The sequence below is a fragment of the Microtus ochrogaster genome (assembly GCF_000317375.1).
Source record: "Microtus ochrogaster isolate Prairie Vole_2 chromosome 14 unlocalized genomic scaffold, MicOch1.0 chr14_random_1, whole genome shotgun sequence".
Lineage (NCBI taxonomy): Eukaryota > Metazoa > Chordata > Mammalia > Rodentia > Cricetidae > Microtus > Microtus ochrogaster.
In genome coordinates, this window is record NW_004949096.1 from 23526 (window position 1) to 35649 (window position 12124).

The following is a 12124-nucleotide window of genomic DNA, read 5'->3' on the forward strand; positions in this document are numbered from 1 at the left end:
AGTATGTGCTCCACGCTTAGGAGCCATGCTCTGCTACGGTTTGTTTTGTTCTGGTGCTGGAGCTCTAACCCAGGGTCCTGCACACAGGTCAAGCACAGGCTTTTCCACTGAACTCCTCTTCTACACCCTTATGTCTACAATAGAGAAGCATCTGCTGAAACTGTGGTGTGTTTTTCATATGTTAGGCTGTACTAGGGAAATGAGGGAGACTGAGAGTTTAGCTTAATGATACAGCATGTGCTTAGCATATGTGATGCTCTGTTCAACACACACACACACACACACACACACACACACACACAACACACACACAAAGGCTTTCTGATGACTTCAGTTGATATTGCTGGGGAATCTAACTCAGGGCCCCAGGCATATAAAACCAGTGCTCAACCTCTTGCTTCTACCATTCTCTCACTAAATTTCTAGCTCGATATTATGCATGCGTGTATGCATATGCATGCCAACACATGTATGAAGAGGCCAGAGGGTGATATTGGTATCTTCTTCAATTGCTCTCCACCTTAATTCATTTTTCATTTTGTTTTATGATTTTTGAGACAGGGTTTCACTGTATAGCCCTATCTGTACTGGAATTAACTCTGTAGACGAGGCTGGCCTCCTGAGTGCTGGATTAAAGAGTTGTGCCACCACTGCTAGGCTCCTCCCTCCCTCCCTCCCTCCCTCCCTCCCTCCCTCTCTCTTTCTTTCTTTTTTTTTTTGAGACAGGATTTCTTTGTGTAACAGTCCTGGCTGTCCTGGAACTCACTTTGTAGACCAGGCTGGCTTTGAACTCACTGAGATCCACCTGTCTCTGCCGCCCAAGTGTTGGAATTAAAAGTGTGCACAACCACTGCCTGTCTTATTTTTTTTTTGAGGCAGGCTTTTTAGCTGTCCCAGAATTCACAATGTAGAACAAACTGGTCTTAAACTCACAGAGATCTCTGCCTCTTGAGTGCTGGGTGTAAAGGCATGCACTAGCTCACTGGCTCCATCTTAACTTTTGAGACCAAGTCTCTCACTGAACTTGGAGGTTCCTGATTCAGCTACAGTGGCTAGCCACCAACCCCAGGGGTCCTCCTATCTCCTTCTCCCCAGTGCTAGGATTATAGGTATGCATCCAAGTACTCACTCTGTTGTTGATATTTTGTGTGTGTGTGTGTGTGTGTTTTTTTTTGTTTCAGACATGGATACTGAGGATTGACCTCAGATCCTTATGTTTGTATGATAAGCACTTTTCCAAACTAGATGTCTCTTAAGCCTATGAATAGCAATTTTTAGAAACAACAACAAAACTCTCTTGGCCCCTCTTATTCCATGGAAACATGATTGATAGCAAGTAAAAAAACTAAGACCTGCAAATTTGGTGAGTGTTCTGCACCAATTAAATCAGAAAACCAGGTGATTATACAAGGCCCCAGATTTACACCAAAATGTCAAATTCTGTGAAGTATTCTCAGCCAAGAAGAAATCCTAATGAAGAGAGGATCCAATTCATGACTTGAAATAAACTAATGATTGACAGTTCCTAGTTTGCTCCTTCTGTTAAGAAACTTTGTTTTGTTTTGAGACAGGGTCTGGATAGGGCTAAGACTGTCCTTGAACTCATCCCTCCCAACTCAGTGTCCTAGGTGTGGGGATTGTAGGCACGTGTCGCATTACCCAGCTATAGCAAAGATTTCTGAACCAGTACAACATATATTTATAGACACACATCACACTACCCAGCTATAACAAAGATTTATGAACCAGTACAACGTACATTGCAAAACGGCACTGTTTTCTTCACTTCAAGGAAATGGAGCTGAAATCTCTTACCAAGATGATAGAGATCCAGTTCCAGTCCGAGCCAGAAGCAGAACTGTGGTGAGTTCTGTTCAGTATTGCTTCTTTATTCCTTGCAGTTTGTCATAGAAAGCTGAACAGGAATGTCATTTTTTGTTTCGGGGAGAACAAATCATTCAAACCACATGAATGTCTTACGGAAAGGCGGCAAGGTGGGCTTAGTGAGATGGGAGTGACATAGACTTTTTAAATACCCTAAATCCTTTGGCTGGCCCAGGGTATGGAGGTGGCGGTGAGACGCTGTGCTTTCTGGTCAGTGCTACTGCCTGCTCATAGGAAGGTAGCCCTATGTCCTCTGAAGGTGGTGATGAAGGCAAGACAACCTCCTCAGGGCTTCTGAAGATGATGGAGGGTATGTGTCTGGTCCTTCTTGTGTAGACAGCTGAGGAACTAGAGAGAGAGATGACATTTAGGTTTAAGAGAGCCAAATTTCTGGGTTAAGGTATGACATTAAACATTCTAGAAGCCAGGCAGTAGTGGGACACTCCTTTAATTCCAGCACTCTGGAGGCAGAGGCAGACAGATCTCTATGAGTCTGAGGCTAGCCTGGTCTACACAGTGAGTTCCAGGAGAGCCAGGGCTACACAGAGAAACTGTGCCTAGAAAAATTAAATGAAGAAAGAAATAAGGAAAGACAGACAGACAGACAGACGGACTAAGAGCACTGAAGGTACACGTGGATCAGAAACTGTACTCTGTCATCCTGTGATCAAAGTCAAGCTCCCTGACTCAGTTTCCTCCTCTCTAAACTGGGTAATAAAGCTATCTCAGCAGAGTTGTTGGTGTGGATGGAGGAGGACGTTTGATGTAATATTTCCAACAGGGTGACTCTTTCCCTCCTGCTCCGGAAACCAAGCCCAGGCTTTGCTGTGAGGGGGCACGATGCCAAGCCACAGAGGTAGTCTCCACAGTGTTGCTGCCTGGTTGACCCTTGACCTTTCCCAAGCAGTATTTCTGTCATGTGATCTAGACATGGCCTGCCCTCCATGTTTATATACCTCCTGAATCCTCCTTTCCAAGCCTCCCTTACTCTGGCCTCACTGTGTTTTTTATAGCTTTCTTCTCTGTCAAATAGAACTTCAGGCCCCATCTGTCTCTCTGCTCTTTTTTCACCCCCTAAGACAGGGTCTCATGTAGCTCAGTCTGGCCTCAAACTCACTATGTGGTTAAGGATGACTTCGAACTTCTGCCTCTAACCTCCCCAGTATTGAGATTATAGGCATGAAGTGCTGGAGATTGAATCATTGACTCTAAAAATGCCAGGCAAGGGATCTACAGCTGAGCTTCCCTCCAGCCTGCTTCTCTGTGCCTTGACTGGTATTGTTACCCTCCAGTCATGCTGTCTCTTTCTTTCCTCCATCTTTAGTGACCTAAGCCCATTTACGCTTGGCCAAGCACATGGTAATGCAGTAGCCTAGAGTATAAAGACCTGGCTCCACCCTCAGCGCTGAAACACAAAGTTTAACCTCCTCTTCTCTTCTCCTGTCTTCTCTTCGTATTGGGATTGAGCCCAGAGTCATGGGCATGCTGGAAGGTAAGTACTGTACCATTGAGCTACCATCTCTAGTCATTCTGAAATGTTAGGAAAGGGTCTTTTCAGGTTGCTGAGCTGGACTTGAACTCATTATTGTAACTGGCCTTGAACTGGAAAACCTTCTGAGTTCTAGAACTGCAGATTTGTACCACCACACCTAAAAAAAAAATCCCAACAGTTTCACGAAACTTCATCAGCCAGTGAAAACTTAATGCAACGTGGGTTTGATGTTTTCAGCCTATGGCTGTCCACTCTCTTCTGTGAATTGCAAACTACATTAAAAAATTTAAATCTCCGGGCGGTGGTGGCGCACGCCTTTAATCCCAGCACTTGGGAGGCAGAGGCAGGCGGATCTCTGTGAGTTCGAGACCAGCCTGGTCTACAAGAGCTAGTTCCAGGACAGGCTCCAAAGCCACAGAGAAACCCTGTCTCGAAAAACCAAAAAAAAAAAAAAATTTAAATCTCATGTATATGTGTATATATACATGTATACATAAACATGCACACACATATACACACACATGCCACACTCTGCTTGTGGAAGTCCAAGAACAACTTTCTCAGCTGGTTCTCTCTAGCATGTAGCTCTCCCTCTCTCTCTTTTTGGGGAAGGGATGGGGTTCAAGACAGGGTTTCTCTGTAGCTTTTGAGCCTGTCCTGGAACCAGCCTGTAGACCAGGCTGGCCTCAAACTCACAGAGATTTGCCTTTCTTTGCCTCGATGGTGCTGGGATTAAAGGTGTGCACCACCACCGCCAGGCTCATGGAGATCTCAAGGACTGAATTTGGGTCATCAGGATTGGTGTCAAGTCCTTTACCCACTGAACCATCTCGCCAGTCCAGAAGCTACAATGTAAATGTTAGTAAACTGAGCTGTTTAGACTGTGAAGTTGACTGACTATAAAGTATCAGGGCATCACCTAACCTCCTATGGATAAGGGTAATATGATAATTAAGATTCAGACAAGTTTGACAAACCTCTAATCCATGTCTATAGAATTTTTACCACTAAGGGACAGTTCACATAGGTCTAGGGAATTGTCTTGCAAACCTGATGATCTGGGTTTGGGTTTCCAGAAGCTATGTAAAAGCCAGACACAGTAGTAAATGCGTGTGTAATCCCAGCATGCTCATCATCATTTCAAGTGTTTGTTGGACATTTGTCTGTCCGCTTTGGAGAAAAGTCAGCTCAAGCCCTTTATCTTATTATAGGTTGTCTTTTTTTTGTTTTGCCCTTCCTTCTTTTTTAAAAAACACTGCTTTGTTTTATATCAGTAGCCAGTGCTCTTAACTGCTGAGCCATCTCTTTCAGACCCTCTTAGTTTGTCTTTAAAAATCTTAGAAATAAAATATTATTTTATCCTGTCAAATCCCAGTTTCATTTTTTCCCTCAGTCCTTCAGCCAGAAGTCAGGACTCAGCTCACATTCTCCCTGTATGTCCTCCAGCTTTCCTGAAGCCATCAAGTCTCACAGCTTCTCTTCCCTCAGACAAGTCCAGACTCCCGACTCCTCTGGGAGTCTCACGCTGGCATCCCAATGGGCGCTCCTCTACTTCACAGATTCTTCCTGCTCCACTGCGTATTGTTTAAGCAATGTGTCTGCTTCTGCCATCACTATGTTCCCAGGGGGGAACAAATTACCGCTTTCTTAAAAACCTTTTCCCCAAAAGAAACCTTCTATTTCTCTTGTTCCATGGGGATCACCTGTGACCATCTTCCCTAAACTTAAATGACCTAATCCTATCATAATTTGGGCTCTCTCTCTCCCTCCCATTCTCTAGCTAAATGGTAACCACTCTATGCCTTCTTTGAACAACTCTCCTTCACAAGCCACAGAATCCCTGACTAGGAGGTATACAGCAGCAACGGCAGCCCGTAGCTAGACACCAGCTGTGTAGAAGTTATACAGGGACTGGGGCAGATTCACTGTCATCTGCTGAGTTAAAAAAAAAAAAAACAACTTACTTATGACATGTCTCAACTTAAATTTCATATGAGCATATGAATGCTGCATAAATCTACAATCAGTACAAGCTCTGAACAGGTTTTGTGCTTGGTTATTTTAGGATGGAATCATATCTTAGAGGAATATGCCAGAAAATATAAATCAATCAGTGAATGCAAGTGTACAGATGCTCAGTGTTTGGAAAATACTGTACCAGATTAACCAGTCAGACAAAGACTGTGTGGTTCCACTTATGTGAGTCAGAGTAGTAAGATGCCAGAGGGGAAGGTAGGCTGGTGGAGAGCTTGGGCTGGGGGCTGGGGACTTGAGCAGAAGACGGGGAGTGGCTGGGTCCACTGGCATGGAGCTGGAGATGATTGTAAAGTCATGTGAATGAGATGAATTCTGAACTGGAACTACTTACTTACTTACAAATAATGAAGAAGATAGATTTTATTTTATGTAAACTACTACTGTCAAAATGCATTAAATCTATAATAGTGTTTTCTTTTTCTATGTGTAGGTGTATGGTATGTGTGTATGTGTGTGTGTATGTGTTTGTGTATGTGCTCATGGGTATATGTGTGGTATTCATGTGCAGAGGACAACTTTGGGTGTTGTTCCTCAGGAGCTATTTTGGGGTGTTTCATTTGTTTGTTTGTTTGAGACAGGGTCTCTGATGTAGCCCTAGCTGCCCTGGAATGCCCTGGAATTCTGAATGTAGATCAGGCTGGTCTTGAACTCACAGAGATTCATCCTGGCTTTTTTTTTTTTTTTTGACACAGGTCTCTCACTGATACCAGTGCTCACCAAATGCGGCTGTCCTGGCTATCCAGAGAGCTCTAAGCATTCACCTGTCTTTCGGCCCAGTACTGGTACTGCAAACACATGCCAATACATGCTGCCTTTTTACATGGGTGCTGGGGTCCAGTTCAGATGCTCATGCTTGCATTGCAGGCGTATTACTGGCTGCGCTATGTGCAGCCTCATAGTTATTTCTTTCAGTTTTTGTTTTTTTATTTTTTATTTTTTTGAGATAGGGTTTCTCTGTGTAACAGCCCTGGCTGTCTTAGAACTCGCTCTGTAGACTAGGCTGGCCTCAAACTCACAGAAATATGCCTGCCTCTGCCTTCCTCTGTAGGGATTAAAGGCATGCATTCCAGGAATTTTGTTTATTTCCTTATTTTAATTTTTACTTTGTTAAAATTTTAAAATTTGTGTGTTTGTGTGTGCATGCGTGTATGAATGTGTGTGTGTGCGTGCGTGCGTGTAGGTCTGTGCAAATGAGTGCAGGTACAGGTGGAGTCCTGTCTCTTGGAGCAAGAGTTTCAGGTGGTTGTGAGCTTCCTAATGTGGGTGCTGGGTATCAAAGTTGGGTCACCTGGAAAAGCAGCCTACACTCTTGCTGGCTGAGCTATTTCTCAGGACCCTAAAAACATTGCTTCCGTGGGCAAAAAATAGGATGAAAAAATTTGAAGACCTTCATTATCGATACCTTTCCAGACATTCATATAGCAGTAAAATAACTTAAGTGATTGTGATTCTCTCCGATGAGCTAATATGATCTCCTTTAAGCCTTCAAGAGGGAATGCTGTGCTGGCCTTGGACCGGCTATATTGCTGAGGATGCTCTTGCATTCCTGGCCCCCCAGCTCTTCCTCCCAAGTGCTAGGATGGCAGTCATGGTCCACCCCTGGCTTATGTGGGGCTACAAATCAAACACAGGGCTTTGCATGCTAAGCAAGAGCTTTACTCTAAGAGAGCTTCATCCCTAGTCCCTGAGGAGAAATACTCTACTAAATGTTGTGGAGAAATGTGTCCTTTGTGTTTACTGATCCCATATAAAGGATTTTTATTTTTAAATAAGTAACCTTTAAAATGATAATTCTGATGAACTAACAGCCAAAGTCATAAAACTGGCAAAAGAAAGAAAAAGATACTCTGAAATTTTTAGAGGAATCAAGGTTTTTTTGTTTTTGTTTTTCCTATTCATTTCAAAGATGAGGAAAACTTAAGGAGGGCAGGAGAGATGGCTCAGCCATTGAGATAGTACACTGCCCTTCCAGAGAACTCTTTGGTCCCCAGCACCCACACCAGTTAGCTTACAACTGCCTGTAACTCCAGCTCCAGGGGATTCAATGCCCTCTGGGGTTCTCAGGCACTTGCACACATGTGGTGCACATAAATTCACACAAGTAAGCACATATGCAAAAATAATATTTTTTTAAATTAAGGAATTTAGTGGGGCTTAGTGGTATGCCTGTAATTTCAGAATTTGGAATTTATTAATTCAAGGCCCACCTGGGATACAGAGTTTGAGGCCAGCATAGGTTACCTAGATAATGTCTCAAATGACAGAGAGTGAGGGGAGAATTTGCTTTCAGATCCATTATTAGATCTATTATTAAGTAGTAGCAGAATTAGCATGAGAACCTTTGCCTTCTAATTACTAGTTGAGTGTTCTTCTTCTACAAATTATTCTATTATTTATTTATATCTGATATGAAATAATTAAGAACAGTCTTATCCCATTAGTTTAAAGAGTGTAATTAAATTTTTTCTGGTTTCATATTGGTCTACATTTAGACTTGAATGGTTGTATAATCATCTTTCAAAATGAACAAAATGCTGGGCAGTGGTGCTGCATGCCTTAAATCCCAGAACGCAGGAGGCAGAGGCAGGCAGATGATCTCTGTAAGTTCATGGCTAGCCTGGTCAACAGAGTGAGTTCCAGGACAGCCAGGGCTACAGAGTGAAACCCTGTTTTGAAAACACCCCACCCCCCCCCACCCCCGCACAAATTAAAATGGGGGCTGGAGAGATGGGCTCAGTGGTTAAGAGCACTGGTTACTCTTCCAGAAGACCTGGGTTCAATTCCCAGCACCCGCAAGGCAGCTCACAAATGTCTGTAACTCCAGTTCCATGGGATCTGACATTCTCATTCAGACATACATGCAAGTAAAACACAGATGCACCTGAAATGAGAATAAATAAATTGTTGAATAAAAAATTTAAATGAACAAACACCTTCCACTTTTAACCAGTCCAGGGTGGGGCTATCTCTTAGTGGTAGAACACTTGCTCCACCTGTGTGATAGATACTCACTTCCCCTGTGTGAGGCCTGGGCTCAGTTCCGAGCAGTGGGAAAAGGGCATGGGGTCCCCATTATGAGCCTCTTCGTTGACTTTGAAAGTGTGAGCAGGAATACATGAGCATCAGTACTAGCAGCATGCTTAGCGCCTGGTGTTCCTTTCAGAAATGTCTCCACACTGAATCACCAAGATGCTCGGCAACTGCATTAGCTTTTGTCAGCTTGACGTGAGATGCAGTTACCTAGCTGGGCAGTGGTGGCACACGCCTTTAATCCCAGCATTCAGGAGGCAGAGTCAGGTGGATCTCTGTGAGTTCAAGGCCAGCCTGGTCTCTAGAGTGAGTTCCAGCACAGCCAGGACTGTTAACAGAAAAAAAAAATCCTGTCTTCAAAAAACCAAAAGAAAAGCTGGGTGGTGGTGGCTTACGCCTTTAATCCCAGCACTCGGGAGGCAGAGAGGCAGGCGGATCTCTGTGAGTTCGAGACCAGCCTGGTCTACAGAGCTAGTTCCAGGACAGGCTCCAAAGCTACAGAGAAACCCTGTCTCAAAAAAAAAAAAAAAAAAAAAAACAGAAAAAAACTAATAAAGAAAATAAAGAAGGTGGACAGGCTGAACAAGTCAGGGAACAAAGCAGGAAGCAGAGCTCCTCCACAGCCTCTGCCTCAGTTCTTGCCTCCGGGTTCCGGCCTTGGCTTTCCCCAGTAGACTGACCCAGGATTTGTAAGCCAAACAAACCCGGTCCTCTTCAAGGTGCTTTTTATCACAGCGGTAGCAACCCTAACCAAGACAGTTTTGCACATTATTATGGTCCCTATGAATTCTTATCGATCTCTGCTAATGTACTACTTAATCCTTAATTGGTAATAATTTTATTAATTTTAAGGTATCAATAATAGGTTAAAGCCAGTCCCCTCTCCCTTGAAACAAAGTGTCATATGTCCCAGACTGGCTTCCACTTTGTTATGTAGCCGAGGGTGATCTTGGAACTTCTGACCCTCGGGCGGCCTCCACCTTTGTAGTGCTAGTGTTTGTAGGCCTGTGCCACCACACCAGGCTTATGCAGTACTGGGGATTGAAGCCAGGGCTTCTTGCACACTAGGCAAGTACTCTACCAACTGAGTTATACCCTCAGTCCTTAAATTCTACACAGATATTTTGAGTTTATGACCCACTAAAGTATTAGATGTCCTGTTTGTGAAAATAATGGGGCAGCGGTGTCACAGGGAGTGGTGTACGCATTCGAGGCAAGCGCTCTGATGCTCAGTGGTATCTCTGGTCTCTGAATGTAGCCCAGACTGGTACTGATCTTAAATCCTGTTTCCCTACCTCCTGACTGCTGGGACTGTAGATCTCAGCAGCTACACCTAGATCTTATATTTTTTCGAAGGATCTTAGAAATAGCATCTTTAGCCCACATTTGCCACGACACACAGGTGCCCATACACACATACACTAAAGAGATAAATACATTTAAGAAATTTTAGAAATAGCATCATTGGATTGTTAATGTGGATGTTAAAACATCAAACATCTGTCAGCCTAGATTCTGGGAAGACAGAATTAGATGTAGTGTGGGCCCTTAACAGGCCCTGGAGTAGGGAGAGGACACTAACAGAAAAACCGGCAAAATGTAAGTGCAGAGTTTAGTTAATGATGATAGTACAGTGTGTGTATGCATTGTGTGTGCATTGTGTGTGTGTGCGCATGTGTGTGTGTGTGTGCATTGTGTGTGTGTGTGTGCGCGCATGTGTGTCAGAGGTCAGCATCAATGTTTTTCTCAATCGCACTCCACCTTGATTTTTGAGACGGGGTCTCCCCCTGACCAGGAATTTGCTGATCAAGCTGGGCTGGCCAGCAAGCCCTAGGAAGCCTCTGTCCCCACCACCCAGAAGTTGGACTACAGGCTCATGCTGTCCCACCAAGCTTTTCTAACTGCTGGTGATCTGAACTCAGGACTTCTGCTTGTGCAGAAAGCAGTTGACTATGGAGCCACACCTCTGGTCATATTTCCTTAGACTTGACAGATCTAATATGGTAACATAATTGAAGATCATGGGAGAAACTGAGCAAAGGGTGAACAAAAATTCTCTGAACTGCCTTTGCAATCTTTTTGACTATCTAGGATTGTTCTAAAGTAAAAACCCCAAAACAAACAGCTATCAGTCTGACCCACTAAAATAACAAAACAGAATGTACATGAGTTAAGTTAATGTTTGACTTACCCCAGATATGACTGCCTATTACACTTGGTGATGCACAGATAGTAACCAAATAGGCCAAAAATAACCAGGAATACTCCAGCAGCAATGAGTCCAGTCAGAAGGCCCATAACATCTATCTTCTCTTTGTTAGCATCTTAAAAGGAAGCAGTAAAAGAAGTTAATAGCATGAATGAAAAGAATCACCTATAATTTCAATAAATTTCACACATTATTAAGGAGAATTTCATAACTGATAACTGACTTATTTATTTATTGCTTTTTCGAGACAGGGCTTCTCTGTGTAGCCTTTGCTGGCTCTGTAGACCAGGCTGGCCTCGAACACACAGAGATCCTCCTGCCTCTGATTCCCGAGTGCTGGGATTAAAGGTATGCACAACAATACTGCCAGGCAACATTTATTTATCTTAAAGTCTTTGTGTTAGAGACTCTACCTGAAAAAAATTAAATAATATTTGTTATTTAAATTTATTTTTCTCTTTTTGAAAAATATATACTGTGTGTGGGCATGTTGTCATGACACACGTGTATGTCAGAGCACATGTGAGGTCGTGTATGTCAGAGCACATGTGAGGTCGTGTTGTCATGACACACGTGTATGTCAGAGCACATGTGAGGTCGTGTATGTCAGAGCACATGTGAGGTCGTGTTGTCATGACAATTTTTGAGAGTTTGTTTTTGCCTGCTGCCATGTAAGTCCTGAGAGTTGAACGTGGGTTTGGTGGCAAGCATCTCTACCTACTGAGCCATTTTGCCAGCTCTTACATGATATTTCTTAGACTCCTAATTATGTTTATTATTTTATTTACTTAAATAAGTCACATTATATGAAGAATATCCCACAGTAAGTGCGATAAACATGTCCTTGGCTCGGCTAGACGTAGCGGGTACATTATTAGGCAGCCTTGTCACAGTCCCTGCAGGAGGTGCCTATCTAAGATGAATGAAAGAATCAAAGGCAAGACTAATTAAATAAATGACCAATGCAGCTAGGAGAAACAGGTGGAAGGCATTAAAAACATTAGTTATCAGGAACAGAATGACGATCAAGTAGGACCAGTCAGTTTTACTGCTCTGTAGCAAGCTGGAATACCTATTGTTGATAATCCAGTGGATATTTCAAAATAGAGGATTTTTATATTATCACCTCAATAAATGGCAAATGTTTGATGTGACAGATATGCTAACTGTCCTGATTTGATTACCACGCATTGTATATAAGTGTTTAAATACCACACTGTATTCCATAAGCAGGTTCAATTATTATGTATCAAACCATTATAAAGAAAAGCAAGCAGTTTGAGATGACCACTACAGGTAAGACAGGGGCTTTCCCTTTCCCAGAAGCTACGACTTCTAATACTGTCCTCCTGGTGTGTTTCTTTTTCTTCTCTTAGCGTTGCAGACTGAACCCAGGCTAAGCATGTGTTCTCCCACTAAGATACATCTTCAGTCTTTCTCTTTTTCCTGCTTCGGGGGGTGGGGAGTGGGGG

General features: G+C 43.2%; 1 protein-coding gene across 1 annotated transcript in view; it reads right to left on the reverse strand.

The window, feature by feature from the left end:
• Positions 1–821: 821 nt before the first annotated feature.
• The window catches only part of Prrg4 (proline rich and Gla domain 4), a 24927-nt gene continuing 13624 nt past the window's right edge, over positions 822–12124 (reverse strand). The window contains exons 5-6 of the mRNA XM_005364456.3: positions 10635–10767; positions 822–2232 (exon numbers count right to left, since the gene is read on the reverse strand). Of these exons, the coding sequence (XP_005364513.1) occupies positions 2001–2232; positions 10635–10767 (365 nt within the window). The 3' untranslated portion in view covers positions 822–2000. The remainder of the gene's footprint in view (positions 2233–10634; positions 10768–12124) is intronic.